Source organism: Littorina saxatilis, linkage group LG1, assembly GCF_037325665.1.
Source record: "Littorina saxatilis isolate snail1 linkage group LG1, US_GU_Lsax_2.0, whole genome shotgun sequence".
Taxonomy (NCBI): Eukaryota; Metazoa; Mollusca; class Gastropoda; order Littorinimorpha; family Littorinidae; genus Littorina; species Littorina saxatilis.
Window position 1 is genome coordinate 10,075,659 of NC_090245.1, and position 21,398 is coordinate 10,097,056.

At 43.5% G+C, this 21,398-nt stretch overlaps 1 protein-coding gene across 1 annotated transcript; it reads left to right on the top strand.

Moving 5' to 3' along the window:
* Positions 1-12,059: 12,059 nt before the first annotated feature.
* LOC138961222 (toll-like receptor 2) lies at positions 12,060-18,081 on the top strand. Its single transcript, XM_070332825.1, has 3 exons — positions 12,060-14,224; positions 15,195-15,370; positions 16,425-18,081. The coding sequence occupies exons 1-3, from the start codon at positions 12,212-12,214 to the stop codon at positions 16,900-16,902; spliced, it is 2,667 nt and encodes an 888-aa protein (XP_070188926.1). The 5' UTR covers positions 12,060-12,211; the 3' UTR covers positions 16,903-18,081.
* The last annotated feature ends 3,317 nt before the right edge of the window (positions 18,082-21,398 follow it).

Genomic DNA, 21,398 nt, shown 5'->3' on the forward strand with positions numbered 1-21,398 from the left:
ATAGTAATGTCGGAACGGGAATATCCGAAGCTGCTTCTCGAAGCCATAAGAAGGAAGGGAGGTAAACGCTGAAAACATGGAAAAAATAAGGAAGAGTTATGGTAGTTGATCCCGAAAAAAACACCAAAATCGGTTTGCGCTGCGCGCTGAGAGCACGTATTGAAATATCTCATCGACCAGATTTTGTCCGGGGTGTATCTGAATATGGACACCAAATTTGAAGCAGATCCATCGAGAACTTTGGCCGTGCATGGCGAATACACACACAGACAGACAGACAGACACAAGTCGTATATATATATAGAAGCTGTGGTAAATTTGGCTGGTATGCAACATTCATACTTCTGCTGAATCTAACAGTAACAACACACACACATAAAGAAAAAGAAACAAGTCGCGTAAGGCGAAATTACTACATTTAGTCGGATAAAATGGTCTATGATTTAGTCAAGCTGTGGAACTCACAGAATGAAACTGAACGCACTGCATTTTTTCGGGGTCGGCCCGCTATTGCGCGGGGCCGCTATTGCGCGGGGCCGCTATTGCGCGAATCTTTAGGGTTAGGGTTAGGGTTAGGGTTAGGGTTAGGGTTAGATTCGCGCAATAGCGGCCCCGCGCAATAGCGGACCCGCGCAATAGCGGCCCAGCCCCCATTTTTTCACAATGACCGTAGTCCGCCGCTTGTGTAAAACGGTGTGAAACTGACGAGCCTGTTTAGCGCGGGAGTGGTTTCGCTGTGCTGCATAGCACGCTTTTCTGTGCCTCTCTTCGTTTTAACTTTCTGAGCGTGTTTTAATCCAAACATATGATATCAAGGCTATTATGTTTTTGGAATCAGGAACCGACAAGGAATAAGATGGAATTGTTTTTAAATCGATTTCGGAAATTTAAATTTGATCATAATTTTTATATTTTTAATTTTCAAAAATTGCTTTTAATCCAAATATAACATATTTATATGTTTTTGGAATAAGGAAATGATGTAGAATAAGATGAACGTAAATTTGGATCGTTTTATATAAAAAAAAAAAATGTATTACAATGTTTAGATTTTTAATGACCACCAAGCTGAAATGCAATACCGAAGTCCGACCTTCGTCGAAGATTGCTTTTCAAAAATAATATTTCCATCAATTTGATTGAAAAATGAGGGTGTGACAGTGCCGCCTCAACTTTTACAAAAAGCCGGATATGACGTCATCAAAGACATATATCGAAAAAAAATTAAAAAACGTCTGGGGATATCATACCCAGGAACTCTCATGTCAAATTTCATAAAGATCGGTCCAGTACTGCCAGTAGCTTACTCTGAATCGCTCTACACACACACACACACACACACCCGCCCCCCCCCCCCACACACACACAAACACACAGACACACATACACCACGACCCTCGTCTCGATTCCCCCTCTATGTTAAAACATTTAGTCAAAACTTGACTAAATGTAAACAAGTCGCGTAAGGCGAAATAACAACATTTGTCAGTAAGTACTGGTGTCACATGACTGATGTGAAACAGTTGATTGGCTCATGGCAATGCGCTTAAAACTGTTAAGAGTGCGCTAACTTTTCCAGAGAGCGTATTCTTCCGCCCTTTGCCAAAGCGAGGCTGTGCCCCTTCGTTTGATTTGAGAAGATTCTTCTCATCCTCCGTGCTAGTGACATGTAGCTTATCTTCTCCACATTACCAAATGATGCTTGACCCTAAATTTCCCGCGGCTAAAAGCAAAAGTGGCTTTTTTTCTGACAGATTTCATGCGCCTGTGCCTCAGTGAATCTGCGCCTCTTCTTTCAACTTGCGAAAATTCTTCTCATCCGCTGTGTTAGTGGCATGTAGATCTAGCTTATCGTCTCCACATTACCAAACAATGATGCTTGACTCTACAATTTCCCGCGAATATAGCTATTCTGATGGAAACGTGGGGGAATTCGGGGGCTGTGATTGGATGGTCTCTTCCGATCATCAAAGCCTAATGCTACGGAAGTCGGCCATTTTTGCCAATATCCAAAAGCATATTGAGAAAAATGGCCGACTTTCTTATCTCGTAACTCCACACTAAATACCCCACTTCCCCTCTGAAGTATTGGTACAACCCATGGCACTAAAATTCATGTAGTCGTTTATAACTGAGGTTGAACAATTCGCTTCATGACGAGACAAGTATAAATGCCAGTTTTTTTCCTCCAAAGTCAGTGTGGCGCCTGCGCAAAACTAATGCGCATAAGAAACGGCGTCTGCTATCAAAACCTGAGATCAACGCATCGACGCAAAAACTGTCATTTTGTAAGTTTGGAACAACAAATCAAGGTCAGAACAGCTATATAATCGCTCTTGTATTTTCAGCGTAGCAATAGGGTCCGATATTTAGACTCGAACAAGTATAATGTGACTCGTCTTCGACTCGTCGGCATTATACTTGTCTCGTCTAAATATCGGACCCTTAATGCTACGCTGAAAACACAATAGCTGTTAATATTAAAATATAGTATTTTAGTCATCAAGTCTTGTGTGTGTTTGTGGTAGTTATTAGTAGTGCAAATCCACATGTATGCATTATAAGTATGAATGTACGTCTTTTGTGTCTGTGCTTAGCACGCGACGAGCCGCTGAGGCGATTGTAAGAAATCGGGCTGGTTGGGGGCCGGTTGAGATTTGGGGGGGGGGGGGGGCGGTGGCAAAAAAAGTTAAGGTACACCCCTGCATTTGTGGTTGCATGTATCACCCACTTTAACCCAATGCCCTATTACGCAATTTAACAATCATGTAACAATTGTCACAAGCAACGACATTACAATCACCACCAAAAAGAATCTTTCTTTTGTTTAAAGAAATATTGTCTTATTCTATTGGTGCAACACTGAGTTTGAAAACACGTGATAACTCTCTTCCAACAGTGTGCGCGTGGGTGGTGCGTTTCTTTTGTCAGCTACAATACTGTTCACGTAACGGGTTTGGTGTTTTTAGGTCTGGTAAACTAATACCAGAGGTCTTGTTTCACACGGCTCATACGTCTTTCACGAAAGCATTATTTATGGCCGCGAAACGCCCGGGTGACCTTGAGTGGTTGTAATGGTGCACGAAACATTTCGAACCGTAGCCTGTTTCAATTTGAGACCTCACCGTGACCGAAACGCTACATCAACGTGTGAGTCAGTCAGTTTTTGCCCGAAAATGCAACATCCTGTAACACACGAGTAAAAAAAACAACAACAAAACCAACAACAAACAAGTCGCGTAAGGCAAAAATACAACATTTAGTCAAGCTCAGTCGAACTCACAGAATGAAACTGAACGCATTGCATTTTTTTTCCGCAAGACCTCTACACTCGTAGCATCGTCTGTCCACCGGTCGTGGCAAAGGCAGTGATATTAACAATCCAGAAAAGCGCGATAGCGGTTGCGCCGAGGAGGATAGCACGCTTTTCTATCTCTATTCTTTTTAACTCTCTGAACGTGTTTTTAATCCAAACATATCATATCTATATGTTTTTGGAATCAGGAACCGACAAGGAATAAGATGAAATTGTTTTTAAAACGATTTCGGAAATTTAATTTTAATCATAATTTTAATATTTTTATTTGTCAGAGCTTGTTTTTAATCCGAATATAACATACTAGATGATTACCCGCTTCGCCGGGTACCGGCTTCGCCGGGAAGAAGTAGAGGCGAATACCAGGCTGCGCCTGGGACCCGGCAGAGCCGGGTGTACGCCGGCTACGCCGGCTTCGCCGGCGCACGAAGGAAAGGAGATAAACGCGCAAAACACTGGAGACCTTCTAAAAATAGTAACGTGCAGTGACCTTCTAAAAATAGTAACGTAGTAACGGGAATATGGATTGACGCCACACGGAGGAAGGGAGATAATCGCGGCTGAAAACACTGGAGAAGATAAGGAAGAGTTACTGGTAGTGGATCCCGACAAAACAAAAAACAAAACAAAAAATCGGTTCAGCGCGCACAGCGCTGCGCGCTGAGAGCACGTGTTGAAATATCTCATCGATGAGGTTGTGTCCGGGGTGTAGCTGAATACGGACTCCAAATTTGAAAAAGATCCACCGAGAACTTTGGCCGTGCATCGCGGACACACACACACACACACACACACACACACACACACACACACACACACACACACACACACACACAGACAGACAGACAGACAGACAGACAGACTCAGGTCATATATATATATATATATAGATTTATATGTTTTTGGAATCAGAACATGAAGAAGAATACGATAAACGTAATTTTGGATCGTTTTATAAAAGAATAATTTTAATTACAATTTTCAGATTTTTAATGACCAAAGTCATTAATTAATTTTTAAGCCTCCATGCTGAAATGCAATACCGAAATCCGGCCTTCGTCGAAGATTGCTTGGCCAAAATTTCAATCAATTTGATTGAAAAATGAAGGTGTGACAGTGCCGCCTCAACTTTTACAAAAAGCCGGATATGACGTCATAAAAGACATATATCAAAAAAACGAAAAAAAATGTCTGGGGATATCATACCCAGGAACTGTCATGTAAAATTTCATAAAGATCGGTCCAGTAGTTTACTCTGAATCGCTCTACACACACACACAGACAGACAGACAGACACACACACACACACACCCACACACCACGACCCTCCTCTCGATTAAAACATTTAGTCATAACTTGACTAAATGTAAGAACATCACACACACACACACACACACACACACACACACACACACACACACACACACACACACACACATACACCACGACCCTCGTCTCGATTCCCCCCTCTATGTTAAAACATTTAGTCATAACTTGACTAAATGTAAGAACATCACACACACACACACACACACACACATACACCACGACCCTCGTCTCGATTCCCCCCTCTATGTTAAAACATTTAGTCATAACTTGACTAAATGTAAGAACATCACACACACACACACACACACACACACACACACACACACACACACACACACACACATACACACACACTCACACAGAAAAACAACAACAAGAAATATAAATTTAGGGGACATGTAATTATAGAACAAAACGAAACATTCGCAAGTATTTCGATCAAGTGGATGCTGTAGTGTACGGACATTAAACTACACTTATAAACCAATCAAAAGAAAGAGTAATGCGCTCAGCTACCGCACGAAGCAGTGGCACAGCTCCGGCTTTTTGTTTTGCTAGAGCGGTTTTGAAACAGCTCATACCGCTGGTAGTGCCTATTATGTGGTTCGGGGGCTAAGTGAATAGTTTCCCTCTGTACACGTTGTGCAAACCTTCGAACGCAAAGCGGTGACGTATGCATGTCGTTCTGCGGAAGTTGTTCTTCTTCTTGCGTTCGCCGTCACACCATCAGGTTAGTCTGCGAGACGAATGACGTCGTGTCTGCGGAAGTTGATTTGAAATAGACTAATCGGTGGCCGAGGTCTTGACGAATACGTAGCGACATTACGTATAGTTATACGCAGAGCCTACAATATTGAACAGCGTAACCTCAAAACATGCTGGGGACGAGGTCTTGATAAATACTTTGTAGGTTTACGCAGCACAGAGCCTACGAACAGCTTAAGTGCTTTTCACAAGGCAGACTTGGAACCAACTTGTCCCCAACTTCAGTCGTTCAGTGAAAATCTTTCCCGAGTCGTCGAGGCCAAGTCGGCGAAAAGTGTGCCATGTGAACGGCCCCAGCGATTTAGGTACGATTTAGGCCAGATTCAGCAGCGACTCCAAAACTCAGTTGAGCACTGCCCGACTTGGCCGTGATTGTCAAAGATTATGCGCAGACTTTTCTTATCACGCCTACTGGTTGGTTAGCTCTTGCCAACCCACCGCACTAATGCAGTTACTCCCCTTCTCCGGAAAACAACGAAGACGACCGGACAATCCCGAATGGTACAGTCTGGTGAGAATCGCCGCTTAAAACTAGTCTGCGCGTTTGTGCTGTTCACATGGGCAGCGGTTTTGATTTGACTTGCCACCGAGTAAAATCGCTTGAAAGTTGGGGGAAAGTTGGTTGCAAGTCTGCCATGTGAACACCACTTAAACTGACCTCAAAACATGCAGGTCATGACACGTGCGCCGACTGTGCAACGTTCAGCGTAACGCCGCTACGACAGCTACTTCCCTGTCGTAAGTCTTTGCGTTGTACACGCATGTCGTTATAAAACGAGGCTATTTACACCTCTTTCTAAAAATATTTCAACGCTGCTGTTAAATGACAGCGCCGGCATACAAAAGATAAACAAGTCGCGTAAGGCGAAATTACTACATTTAGTCATAGACCATTTATCCTGGACCGCCAAGTAGCTCTTTCTCCGCTCTTTCTCTCTATTACGTAGTAGCGGCCTCTCGCATTTTAGGAACCTACGCTTACATGGCCTTTTAGAAATCAGGGGGATGTCATATCAGGTGCCGATTGTAAACATCATGGACGAAGTTGCCGAGGTAAGTTCTGAAAATGCTAAAATAAACTCAGCTAAAGTGCATATGGAACATGTTTTTCGATGAGTTTTCTTAAGTTTAGTTTGAAGTTTTGGAAAAATCCAGTTCATTGTCACCTCCCATTGTCACAAATAACTGGAGCGTGCTTTCTTTTCACTGTCTTCGAATCGCTGGCCTTGAAACCGGACGCTAAGCGCCCCTGAAAGTCGAGCGTCGTTACCTCGAAGGGTCACGTGACGAGTTGGCGGTCCAGGCTATTTGGTCTATGATTTAGTCAAGCTGTTGAACTCACAAAATGAAACTGAACGCACTGCATTTTTACACAATGACCGTACGTAGTCCGCCGCTCGTGCAAAACGCAGTGAAACTGACGAGCCTGTTTTGTGCAGTAGTGGTTTCGCTGTGCTGCATAGCACGCTTTTCTGTACCTCTCTTCGTTTTAACTTTCTGAGCGTGTTTTTAATCCAAACATATCATATCTATATGTTTTTTGGAATCAGGAACCCACAAGGAATAAGATGAAATTGTTTTTAAATCGATTTCGGAAATTTAATTTTGATCATAATTTTTATATTGTTAATTTTCAGAGCTTGTTTTTAATCCAAATATAACATATTTATATGTTTTTGGAATCAGAAAATGATGAAAAATAAGATGAACGTAAATTTGGATCGTTTTATATAAAAAAAACACACATTAATTACAATTTTCAGATTTTTAATGACCAAAGTCATCAATGAATTTTTAAGCCACCAAGCTGAAATGCAATACCGAAGTCCGGCCTTCGTCGAAGATTGCTGTGCCAAAATCTCTATCGATTTGATTGAAAAATGAGGGTGTGACAGTGCCGCCTCAGCTTTTACAAAAAGCCGGATATGACGTCATCAAAGGTATTTATCGAAAAAAATGAAAAAACATCCGGGAATATCATTCCCAGGAACTCTCATGTCAAATTTCATAAAGATCGGTCCAGTAGTTTAGTCTGAATCGCTCTACACACACACAGACAGACACACACACACACACACACACACACAGACACACATACACCACGACCTTCGTCTCGATTCCCCCTCTATATGTAAAAAGTGCGATAGTTTTGTATTTAAAACTCGATTCCTTCCGTAAACCTTATATTCATGTTCAAGGGACATAACTTCATGGCGACCTTGTTCACGGAGAGTGAGTTAATTCAAGATACTGCGCTTATATTTGAGGGTTTTACAAGTTCGAATAAATAGAGAATCTTCTCTTCCTTAAACTTCATCGTTTAATGCCTGGAAGTTTCCGCTTTTCCCCATGATGCTGGCCATGCAAGACCGCAACGCTGCTCCGCGAACGACTAAGTATGCGTCGTGAACACCGAGTTACGCATTTGCGGAGCTACGAAATACCGTCGTAGGCGTTACGTGTTCGTAACCTAATGCATATCAATTTCATTTGCGAACTCGATAAGACCTCTGCCCCAGGTGAAGATAAAAATAGACCCTGACCGCAGGCTTGACCCCGGCATATCGTGCCTAAGAGGCAAGCGTACTGTATATTGGACAGTTGAATGATTATAGTCATTATACCGTCTTGTATTGATTGTTATGCAAGGCGCCTGAGGCGAGCTTTTTTTTTAGGTCAATGTATACTGCATGCCATCCTGGGTAACGAATTACGGCCTTCCTGACAAAGCAGAAACACTAACGGTCAGATTCGCGTTCGGTGAACTACTGAGTAAGTGGGAAAAATATGACTGCACACAACACTCAATATCTGAGTTAATTTAGATTACCTCGACAATCAGGTGTCCAAATTGATCTGATACGCGGGGAGCAGTATATCCTGGGTAATGACCGTATAATGTAAGGTCGATGATTGATTGATTGAGTGATTAATGGAAATAGTAATTAAAAGACATTTTGAAAAAAAAAGAGTTTAAGCTCATCCAATGAACTTGACATTGGGCCATGGAAGTGTTGACACAGAGTACCCGTTGCAATGATGAATCAGTGCACCAAACGCTCCTACACTTTGAAAGCTATCGCAAGATGTGACCGAACGGACGAACGAAGAAAAGCAAGGCGGGCAAAGGACGGCGGAAACCACAACCAAAGAAAAATAAAACAGAATATAACATTTACAAAAACAAAACAGTACAAAAAACAACAGAAAACAAAACAAGAACAACAACACGAACAATAACTGACAACACTAAGTGACACTGACAACACACACACAAACATGCACACACTAACACACTCAGTCACACACACACACACACACACACACTAACACACTCAGTCACACACACACACACACACACACACACACTAACACACTCAATCACACACACACACACACCCACACACACACACACACACACACACACACACTAACACACTCAGTCACACACACACACACACACACCCACACACACACACACACACACTAACACACTCAGTCACACACACACACACACCCACACACACTAACACACACACTTACACACACACACACACACACACTAACAGACAGACACACACCACTGCACACACACTCTCTCTCACACACACACACACACACACACACACACACATATACACACACACACACACACACTCTCTCTCACACACACACACACACACACACATATACACACACACACACACCTGATCGAATGAGAGGAAAGCGTTGGTATTGCAGGTGCCTGTTACCTGTATTACCTGTGACCTCAGCTTTTTGACTCACATGCGAAGCAAAAGTGAGTCTATGTACTCACCCGAGTCGTCCGTCCGTCCGCCCCCCCCGTCCGTCCGTCCGTCCGTCCGGCCGTCCGGAAAACTTTAACGTTGGATATTTCTTGGACACTATTCAGTCTATCAGTACCAAATTTGGCAAGATGGTGTATGATGACAAGGCCCCAAAAACATACATAGCATCTTGACCTTGCTTCAAGGTCAAGGTCGCAGGGGCCATAAATGTTGTCTAAAAAACAGCTATTTTTCCCATTTTCTCTGAAGTTTTTGAGATTGAATACCTCACCTATATATGATATATAGGGCAAAGTAAGCCCCATCTTTTAATACCAGTTTGGTTTACCTTGCTTCAAGGTCAAGGTCACAGGAGCTCTTCAAAGTTGGATTGTATACATATTTTGAAGTGACCTTGACCCTGAACTATGGAAGATAACTGTTTCAAACTTAAAAATTATGTGGGGCACATGTTATGCTTTCATCATGAGACACATTTGGTCACATATGATCAAGGTCAAGGTCACTTTGACCCTTATGAAATGTGACCAAAATAAGGTAGTGAACCACTAAAAGTGACCATATCTCATGGTAGAAAGAGCCAATAAGCACCATTGTACTTCCTATGTCTTGAATTAACAGCTTTGTGTTGCATGACCTTGGATGACCTTGACCTTGGGTCAAGGTCACATGTATTTTGGTAGGAAAAATGTGTAAAGCAGTTCTTAGTGTATGATGTCATTGCTAGGTTTAGTTATTTGACCTTGACCCTGAAGGTCAAGGTCATGTAAAGGTCAAGGTCAAGCATGTGAGTCGTATGGGCTTTGCCCTTCTTGTTTTTTATGTCGATAAGCAGATTGTCGGGAATAACAAGCTGTGCCCAGTTATTAACCCGGCGCGTGGACAATCGTGTGGTCACCAATGCTTCACGGGAAAAACGCAGTGTAGATTTCTTCATTGTGAGGTGCTTGCGCAGTGTGCGCTCTACCAGGCAACTAAACCATGTGGCTTCATTGGTCACACGTGTGAGTGAAAATTCCTGAATAGCCGGCCGGTGTGACGCCGTCATCTTGGCCCTGCCGTCATATTACGATTCAGCTCGGCCTCGTTGATCTTGTATAAACTCGACACTGAGCAAAAAAACACCCTTCGATAGTACTGATGAGCGACCTTTGGTACCTGATATTCATGGGGCCAAATTTGTTCAACCAATGTTTTTTATTTTTTTATTTAACTCAGAAATTTGATTCAACCTAAAATGTTTCCCTTCTCATTCAAGGGACGTAACCACTCGGTACACGTTTTTGAAGAAATCAATTTTTGGGGTGAAATCTATAAAAATTTCACCACCAATCTTCTTCACATCCAAGAAACTGACATGCTTTTCGTCCTTAAATAATTAAACTTCATTAATTTTACCAGGAAACAACATTTCAGTCTCGAGTATAAATCGAGGGGGAAATATGACGGCAGGGCCAAGATGACGGCGTCACACCGGCAGTACTGTGCGACTTGAATGGCAGGTGGACTCTTGCTGGGTCACTGGGGCTGCAAAGAGGGGTCACACAAGGGCCACGCTTAACAATGGAGAAATCTCATGGATCCTTTGAATGCTTGAGATGTCCTTGAACCGCGCGGTATTGAAAAAGGGGTCCTGGATGGAGGCGCTGAGCCTGTGCAGTATTTCAAATCAAGACATAGCGAGAACCTTGACGTCTTTCTTGATTTTATGTGATGTTGATGTGTGTGTGTGTGTGTCAGTGTGTGCGTGCGTGTATATGTGTGTGTGTGTCGGTGTGTGCGTGCGTGCGTGCGTGTGTGTATGTATTTATGTGTGTGTGTGTAGGGGGTTGTATGTCAGTGTGTGTGTGCGTGCGTGCGTGCGTGCGTGCGCGGTGCGTGTGTGTGTGTGTATGTGTATTTATGTGTGTGTGTGTGTGTGTATTTATGTGTGGGTGTGTGTGTATTTATGTGTGGGTGTTGGTGTGTGTGTATTTATGTGTGTGTGTGTGTGTGTGTATTTATGTGTGTGTGTGTGTGCGTGTGTGTGTGTGTGTGTGTGTGTATTTATGTGTGTGTGTGTGTGTATTTATGTGTGCTGGTGTGTGTGTGTGTGTGTGTGTGTGTGCGTGTGTGTGTGTGTATTTATGTGTGTGTGTGTATTTATGTGTGTGTGTGTGTGTGTGTGTGTGTATTTATGTGTGTGTGTGTGTGTGTGTGTGAAATTCCCACCCGGTCAGTTTTTGTTTCGTTTTCCTTTTCATAGGAAAACTCAGGATGAAATCGTGCGAAGCATAAGAGCGGCTTTCTATGAGAGCAACACCCTCATATATCTGGCTTTTGTATCAAGCAGTCCGATACTGTAAGGGTTGTGCAATGAAACATGGAACATATACGTTTTGCACACACACATACACAGGCATTTCAACAGACACACACAGGCAGACAGACAGACAGACAGACAGAGACACACACACACACACACACACTGACAAACCCGCACACATACACACGCACACACACACACACACACACACCGTGACACACACACATTTCATCAGACAGACAGAGACAGACAGACAGAGAGACACACACACACACACACACACACACACACACACTGACAAACCCGCACACATACACACACATACACACACACACACACACACACACACACACACAACATACACTAGCACTTGAAGAAATATATTGATCAAAACTTAGTACAGCTAAACATGTATACATACAGACAACGCGGAAGCTTTCATTTTTCAATGATATAAGAGGCATAAGAGGGCCTGCAGCTTGAAATAATTCCTACATCTAGAAGAAGGACGTTGTCCTCTGTATTTTTAGCTCTGCAGTTTCGGCTCTGCAAGTCACTGATCACATTTATAATTATACCATCGTGTCTCATGTGACTGCTCTGACCAGCAGGAAGAATTTTCTGTGCATGAGTAACGTGATGTGTTAGCAATAAGCGTGGAGTGTGCTTGCTGATAAGACGCACAAAATGAGGTCTGTTTCCATGATGGTGCGCTTTACCGTTTTACTTCTGTGCGTGATTCTTTCGGTCGAGAAAATCAAGTGTGCGCCAACTCACGTCTTTTCCGAAGCTCAAAACACATCTGAAAGTGAAGAGTCCAGGGAACGGAGAGAGAAGCGTTTTACTACAGTGGTAAATCCTGAATCATCGTCTGTGGTAAATGCATCCTTCAGTGAACTCACCGTGAATTCGACAACAACCTTCACGAACGACGTGCACGTTGACCACTTTGCAGTGCGACAGAAAACTGACCATGACCGTAGTCACGCGTTACACGGAGCACGCCGAGAAAGACGCTCAACGGAAAACGAGGGACACGGCTATGACACAGCTGGATCCACGGACGCTCTGCGGTTCTCACCCGAAGTTTCAGACTTCAACACCATTGACCTAGGTCCGCGGAGTGGGGAGGCTCTGTTGGACCAGGACCTGGACCTTGGTCTGTCGGAGGAGTATCACAGGCAACCCCAGTCAAGCAGGTGCAACATCAGGACACCCGAGTCGGAGAGCCAAGAGAAGAAATGCGGTGATAGGAATGTCACGTGTCCCTACAACTCATCCTATGGAGAATGGTGCGGAGACGGGCGTTGCTATTGCTGCGACTGTGTGGCCAACTGCTCGAAAACACCGAATGGCGAAGCACATATCTACATTCCTAGTTTTGATCTTAGTATTACTGTGCTGGATTTTTCTGGAAATGGCCTGAAAGAAATCAACGACTCGTATTTCTTCGAAAATGCGACCCATTTTGAGCACGTGGACCTGAGTTTCAACGAGCTGCGCAGTATCGACCGCGGGGCTTTCAGCAGTCTAAGGAACCTCTCCGTCTTGCTGCTCAACGACAACCTCTACCTGGATCTCACCACACATGGCGACGCTCTCTTCAACCTCAGCTCCGTGCAAGTGCTGGATGTGAGCAACGTTTACTCTGGCACCTTCCCGTCGAATCTTTTCCACGGCAAGGCTATGCCCAGCCTTCACAAACTGATATTGAACGGGGCAGATCTACGCCGATGCAACGCGTCTATGTTCCAGCAGTTTCCGTCTCTTCAATACTTGAATCTAGCCATGAACGATATGCGCTCAATCGCCACGGAGTTCAACGACACGTTTGAGAATCTGACAATTTTGCATCTTGAACAGAACGATATGAATGAGTTTCCGACGTCCTGTCTCAATTCCAGTGAAGGTTTGGTTGCCGTTTCCGTATACCCGAATCTTCAGGAACTTTACGTTAATGATAACCGCATCAGTAGCCTGACTAGCGAGATTTGTTTCCCCAAGCTATTGATACTCTATTTGAGTTGCAATCCAATTGTAAACATCCTCACCAATATGTTTGGCGAAAACAGATTTCCGAAACTCTCTGTGTTACATATGGAAAACTTAGAAATTGAGTTGATTGAGTCTTATGCATTCAACAACACAAAGTTGGCATATGTGTCTCTCATGTACAACAACGTGGACTTTGTCACTGAACACATACACGAGGAAGGCTTCGCAGGACTGCCAAGACTGAGCTTTCTGCAACTGGAGCACAATTACCTCAACAACGACAGGTTCATTCAGCTCTTTGGGGGCCTCACCAATTTACAACGCGTGTACGTGGGGAATACGAATTTGGACACTGTCACCAAGGAGACCTTCTCCTCCTTCCGGGGGCTCAAGGTAGCTAAACTGCACAGGAACTTTTTCTGGCGAATTCCGGACGGAGTTTTCGACGGATTCCAGAACTTGACGACAGTGGACCTGAGCAACTGCAGAATCACCACCATCGGCGAGAACACCTTCAGCAACGACACGCGACGACGTCTGAAGACTCTGGACCTGAGCGGGAATCACTTCCACTGTGACTGTGACCTGTTGTGGTTCCGTGACTGGTTGGGGTCAAACGATTCTATCTTTTACTCTGCCTGGACCGCCTACAAGTGCAGTAATCTTCCCAAAACAAATGTCACAGATTTCCGTATGAACAAGCAGGTGAGGCATTAATTGTCAGTTCATTTGTGACCCTCCACCACGGAATGAGTCGCATGACTGTCACCTTTGCATGATTTAATATTTTTACATTTTCCTAAAGAGTTTTTTATGCTCTATCCAGTGGTGAAAACCGTTTTAGAAAAGAGCGAAAACTGTTTGAGTTATAAGCCTGTGACTAAGGTGACCCTCACACTGTTACCAGGCACCCCCCGGACTTATATTAAGCCTAGCGCAGAACCGCGCGAGGTGACTGACATGCGACTCATTTCGTGGTGGAGGGTCACATTTTTATTTTTGAATTGACTGAAAAAGTCGATAAACATATGGGTATGGAAAGGACTCATTGATTGATTGATGGAATATTGGATGGATGGAATGATTGATGGATATATTAATGTGTTTTTTCTGATGCCGCTGTGTTGTGGTTAGGCCTTAAAAAAAAAAATAGGTGTGGTTACGGTAACCCGACCTACCCTATTTTTAGGGGCCGACCCTATAACTTTTTACTACATTTGTCAAAAAAAAAAAAAACACACACACAAGAAAACGAGTGCAGAAAACGCAATGAAAGCGAAAGCGCCCGAGTCGCACACTTATTTCCCTGTCAAGTAGGTTTAATTTGTACACATTAGAAAAAAAAGTAAAAAAAAACAAAAAGTGATTGCCTACCTTCCTACCCTACTTTGTTTGGCTATGTTACCGTAACCACACCTATTTTTTTTTTTGGCCTTATGGCTGTGGCAGTCGTGTATGGTCACTGTAATAGCTTATGCGCGTAGGAGTGTGGGATAAAGACAAGTTGTCTTAAGACAATTAGGAGTAGATGGCGATGAAGTTTTGATCAGTGGCTATAAAGACTCTTGAACAGGCGTTCAGCTTGTGTCTGGATGTGGATGTACCTCCATGAAAATCCCCTGTTAGTTAGCAAGTTTATTCTCTGATATTTCAATCATCCTGTGACACTTTACAGGTGTGCCTGATGAGCCGTGACGCCAGTGTGTTCACGGTGGTGGTGGTGACGCTGCTGATGATCATACTGATGTTGGTGACTTTCTTCTTCCGGTACCGCTGGACCATCCGCCTTATACTGTATGAGGCCTTCCGGGGCAAAGGTCACAACTGCCGACTTCCGGCTGACTATTTTCGGTGAGGGTGCGTTAAGGATATTGTGCTATGGCAAAATGTAACGAAAATGTATGTGTTAACCTGCCTACCGTAATCAAAATAATTCGTTACTGCCTTCACAACAAGTTTCTATTTTGTAACATCGGTCCAACTGCCCGCCTACAGCGAAGATCTCTGCATTGGTGTCCTTGTTTTTTCTTCAAAGATGTTTTATTCAGGCAGTTTTACAATTCATGTCATGCAATGCATAGAAATCAGATGATAATAGAGTGGATATGATGTATAAAAACATATTCAATACAACATACAATCAATTATAATAAGTGCTGTTCTACAAGGGTAAAATATGAAGCCCACTTCAGCCTAAATTTTCCATAATTCAATTCTGTACAGTGGATACTGTTTATCGATCTTGTATGTGTAGGCCAGTTGCTTTAACAAAAAAAGTTCAATGTTGGCTTTACTTTATTTATTCTACATTTGTATTCACAAAATTTGGCTTGCAATGAAATACAATCAAAACCTTCATCAGTGTTTGTTATGCCTTATTGTCCAAATAATACAAGTGTGGGGTTTAACTCAAGCCTGCTGCAGTTCAAACATTTTTCTTTCATAATACTGTTCAAGGTTGTTCCAAAAAGGTTTGAACAAATTCACACTGCCATAAATAATGAATAATGGTGTCTCTTTGCAAATTGCAAAAATTGCACAGGTTACTAGTTGTTACCCCCATATTCTTTAAAATAGAGTTTGTAACCAGAGTTCGGTAAATAATTTTTAACTGGTGTCCTTGTTGCCCTGAGAGTGACCTGCTGCCACATTCCTGCTGCTGTGCAATCACTGGTGACTCATGAACCCTGACTCAGCCTGTCACTTTTGTTTGGACAAAACAAAACATTCGCAAGTACGTACATAAACCTAATGGTCTTATTATATGACCAAAAAGATCAATTGTTATATGAGATTAATGAAATAGGTGGACAGACTAGACAAACAAACAATTACTTTACAAAAAGTTGAGACATAATTATTACTGCGCTGTGCTCCTTTTACAAGCGTGATTTGCTTGTTTCAGATACGACGTGTTCGTGTCGTACGCAGAGCAGGACCTCAACTGGGTTCGTCATCACCTCATCTCGGAGCTAGAGGTCGGGATGGGTGTACGGCTGTGCATTCACCAGCGAGACTTTCTTCCCGGCGAGAACATCGTGGACAACATCTTCCACAGCGTGAAGGACAGTCGCAAGGTCATGATGGTCTTCTCCAGACACTTCGCCCGCAGCCAGTGGTGTCAGTTCGAGCTGGCGATGTGTCTCAATCACGTCATCCATAACGATGACGCGCTGCTGATTGCGTGTGTGGATGACGTCACATGCAGCACGGAGCTGACGCCCACCATGATGGCTGTGCTCAACACCACCACCTACATTCAGTGGGCGGAGGAGGACGACGCCATTGCGTCCTTCTGGGCCCGTATGAGGATTGCGCTCAGGGATGTTATACCGCGAAGAAGACAAAGGACGTCTTGCAATCATGTACATGTGTTATCGTGAAGAAAAAAAAGACAACTTAGCTTGACCAGAAGGGAGGTATTGTTTCACTGACTTCTCCAACATTCCCGTAACAGCTTGTGTTTTCCACGAGATAAGGCGTGTAATGTTTTACGTTTTGCAAACTGTGTACATGTGTTTGAGATTTTTATTTTTTTTATTTAAATTTTTTTAAAAGACGATCGTGTGATACAGAATGACCCCAAAAATGCCACCCTCTAAAATGCTAATAATTCCCACATATATGAAGCGAAATACTTCATATTTGGTGTACATTAGCCTGAGATGTGGGATGATAATAAGTAGGTCGAGTGGTTTGATTTTTACGCATTATAAAGAATAATTTTCAAAACCGCCGGAGAATGCATCAAAAGTAGGATTTCGACACTGAGGAGAGACCACACCCACCCTCCAGACTCCCTGTACTTGCTGTTTTAACTCATCTATTGTATGAGGACGCAAGGCCATTCAGAAAAAAAATAAAAATAAAAATCTGGATGGCTCAAATCGTTTTGGTATGGCTACCACTCATGGCCAAACCTCGTACTTTTAAGTCAATTCCCCACTTTAGAACGCACAAAAATAAAACCACTTGACCTACATACTTGAAAATTTGTGACATAAGCGTCCACTATATCCAGCCAGTGTACACCAATTATGTAGTACTTTGCTAAACAAATGTAAGAGTAATCAGTGTTTTAGTGACGGGCGCAGTGGCGTGGTGGTAAGACGTCGGCCTCCCAATCGGGAGGTCGTGAGTTCAAATCCCGGTCGCTGCCGCCTCGTGGGTTAAGAGTTGAGATTTTTCCGATCTCCCAGGTCAACTTATGTGCAGACCTGCAAGGGACTTAACCCCCTTCGTGTGTACACGCAAGCACAAGACCAAGTGCGCACGGAAAAGATCCTGTAATCCATGTCAGAGTTCGGTGGGTTATAGAAACACGAAAATACCCAGTATGCCTCCCCCGAAATCGGCGTATGCTGGCTGCATGGCGGGGGAAAAAACGGCCATACACGTACAAATCCACTCGTGCTAAAACATAAGTGAATGTGGGAGTTTCAGCCCATGAACGAAGAAGGAGAAGAAGAAGTGTTTTAGTGGGTGGCATTTTTGAGGTCACGCTGTATTACAGGAAACAAAATGAAAGCGGTGTAATAAAAATCATTTATAAATAACAGGCAGCACAGCATTTTGAGTTAGTGTGAAAGGTGTCTACATAGTGTATGGATGTACGACACAATCTTTCTTATATCGTGTTATCTTATCTTTATATATTGTTTTGGTTTGCTTGTAATTTTGGACTGTTTCTTCTGCAAGGTGCATAAATATCACATGTGTTTTCAATCCTATTGCTGATAGGCTGATATATATCTCCTTGCAAAGGACAATGTACTTGTCGTGTGGTGTAGAATACTTTACTGTAGTGGTGAAGAATACTTTACTGTAGTGGTCTAGTATAAAATGGTTCAATTTGTTATAAGCACCAACGCCAAAGAAATTGTTGTCTACTTGAGAGAAACAAAGCTTTTCGTCAGTAAACCAACAAAGCAAAATTGACAATCACAGTGTTGTAAAGATTGATTTCCTCACTCACTAACAACTATGCTTTGTATTGCGAAATTCAATACTTCAGTCAGTTTTCGCGAAACAGTGTACATTTGTAAAAACCGTTGTTTATTTTGGCTCCGGTGTACTTGGACCCACGCGACAGGAACTAAGGGTCAACATCAAAAAGTGTAAATATTTCCCCGTCAAGTTCACTCCGCCGAGACAAGTGTTCTTTGTGTGTGTGTGTGTGTGTGTGTGTGTGTGTGTGTGTGTGTGTGTGTGTTAGTGTGTACGTGTGTGCGAGTGAGTGAGTGAGTGTGTGTGTGTGTGTGTGTGTGTGTGTGTTAGTGTGTACGTGTGTGCGAGTGAGTGAGTGAGTGTGTGTGTGTGTGTGTGTGTGTTAGTGTGTACGTGTGTGTGAGTGAGTGTGTGTGTGTGTGTGTGTTAGTGTGTACGTGTGTGTGAGTGAGTGAGTGTGTGTGTGTGTGTGTGTGTGTGTGTGTGTGTGTGTGTGTTAGTGAGAGTGTGCGTGTCAAGATTGCCGTGCTCACTTCGAGGCAAGAGTTATTAGCGTGAGCGTGCATACATACGCTCACGCGTGCATGCTTGTGACAGCTCCTTCAATAGAAAAGCTACAATTAGCCCTAAGATAGCTGACGTCTAGAACTGCATAGAAAGATTAGATTAGTTAAGTTACGTAATATCCTCTGTGACCCCTCTTACATCAGCACAGTACGGGAATATACGAGAGAAATCATGATGTGATGCAACCTACAGTAACTAAAGGCGTCAATACTTGGCGTTTTACATTGAATCATAGACCAGTTTCGTAATACTCGTGACACCAAATTTTTGTTGATACCGTACAGCCATGCTCCCGTGTTTACGATGTGTAGTTTGCCCACAATCGAAGTCAAATGCATCATAAGGCCATATAATGACGATATGTCGCAACGCGCGGACCATATACATGCATTACAGCTTGTTCTAGCCTCTGAAAAAGTGAGGATGTCAACAAAGACGCGGAGTTATTTCCCTTGCGTCAACGTTACCTCTGTTGGCAAATCTATAAATAGGACGATCTAGATCAAAATAAAAATTCAAATATCTCAACATTTAAGGGGTCCTAGACCACAATATCTTAAAGGGAACTTAATTTAGCATGTCTCCAACTGTGGGTAAAGCAATTAGCGTGAATAGTCATCAGCTTTCTATGCCTTTAAGGCGTAAGGAAACGTCGTGCCCGTTGGATTCCCCATAACCTGAGGGAAGAGCAGTTCTAAGCGTGGCAGAGTGGACTGGTTCACCAACATGCTAAGAAAACATGACGCAGGAAGGTCTACTCACGTTTGGACATAATACAGTGTTCTAGATGATCGAACGTGTAGCAAAGACCTGTACGTGTACGTGTAGATATTGCGTCACCCGTGACTAACTTTTTTCTCCAATGTTCCAAATGCATGCGTTGTTTTGCTCCCACCAAGACTGCAGATCTTGGCAAACGCTTGACGTAAAAAGTAGATTTGATGACGTTACCCGTACACGTTCCCGTACACGTCCTGAAAAGTGCTGATCTAGATCTTGCTAATTGTAACTGACTGGAGACCAAACCAGGGTATACCAATACGACCCAGAGACGAAGCAACAGTCGGCGATGTGGGTCTTCTCGGATGAGAACCCACCTGTGGAATTAAAAAAAACCAGAAGTGATTACACAGAAACAATAGTGTGTTTCTTTGCAAAATTTGCCCACGTTGCCACCATACCGCCTGAGAACAGAAGGACGGCTACAGCTGACTGGTGTGTCAACCACTGTTAGCCTAAGGCCTGGCACTCACCTATAACTTCAGCAGGACAGACGACGCACTGCAGATTATCCGAGCCCGCTACATGTACGTTGCGTGAAAGGAAAACAGGCCAAGTACTCGTCATAATCCCTATCGCAGCATCAATAATATGCAGTGCGTCGTCTGTGCCGCTGAAACTGCGCAGGTATATTCTGCCCTTAAGGTCTTCCAGGCATGGTGTGAACGGTGTCCCCGAACAGGAGCTGTAACTCTGGACCTGCTAGCCGCCAGTGGCAGTGATGTTCAGCTTGTCAACCACCCACCATATCCACCTAACTTAGCCCCATGTGACTGGTTTTTGTTCCCTTCCGTCGAGAGAAAGTTGAAGGTAAAGGCTGTCATGTTTTGGGGCGAAGTCCACTACGCGAAGTATACTTCGCGGAGCTTTAGCACGGAGCTTTATCAATCAATCAATCAATCAATCAATCAATCAATCAATCAATCAATCAATCAATCAATGAGGCTTATATCGCGCATATTCCGTGGGTACAGTTCTAGGCGCTCTGCAGTGATGCCGTGTGAGATGAAATTTTATACGGCCAGTAGATTGCAGCCATGTCGGCGCATATTTACCTTTCACGGCCTTATTCCAAGTCACACGGGTATGGTAGACAATTATTAACTGTGCCTAAGCACTTTTGCCAGGAAAGACCCTTTTGTCAATCGTGGGATCTTTAACGTGCACACCCAATGTAGTATACACGGGGGGTGGTTCGGACACCGAAGAGAGTCTGCACACAAAGTTGACTCTGTGAAATAAATTTCCGCCGAACCTGGGATCGAACTCGCGCTGACAGCGGCCAACTGAATACAAATCCAGCGCGCTACCAACTGAGCTATATCCCCGCCCCAGCTTTAGCTTTAGCGCGGAGTTTTCGGTAAACAGACTTCGCGAAGTCTTCATGAAGTCGACTTCCGGAGCTCAATTAAGGACGGGCATAACGCGCTTTCAGAACGCCCAAGACGCCCGAGCATTCTCCGAGGGCGTCATTTTAGACATACCCCAGTCATCGTGGTCGGGTGTCACGGACAGCTAGTTTGAGAGGATGGTAAAATGTGTACTGGCCGAGAAAGTTTTCTTCGAAAAAACCGGAGTAGACAGA

What these genes read in the sequence shown, in the direction of transcription:
- LOC138961222 (XM_070332825.1), top strand. Translation starts at nt 12,212, where the DNA reads ATGAGGTCTGTTTCCATGATGGTGCGCTTTACCGTTTTACTTCTGTGC. An exon ending in ATTTCCGTATGAACAAGCAG is followed by an intron (nt 14,225 to 15,194) that starts GTGAGGCATTAA and finishes GACACTTTACAG; the next exon opens with GTGTGCCTGATGAGCCGTGA. An exon ending in CTTCCGGCTGACTATTTTCG is followed by an intron (nt 15,371 to 16,424) that starts GTGAGGGTGCGT and finishes TGCTTGTTTCAG; the next exon opens with ATACGACGTGTTCGTGTCGT.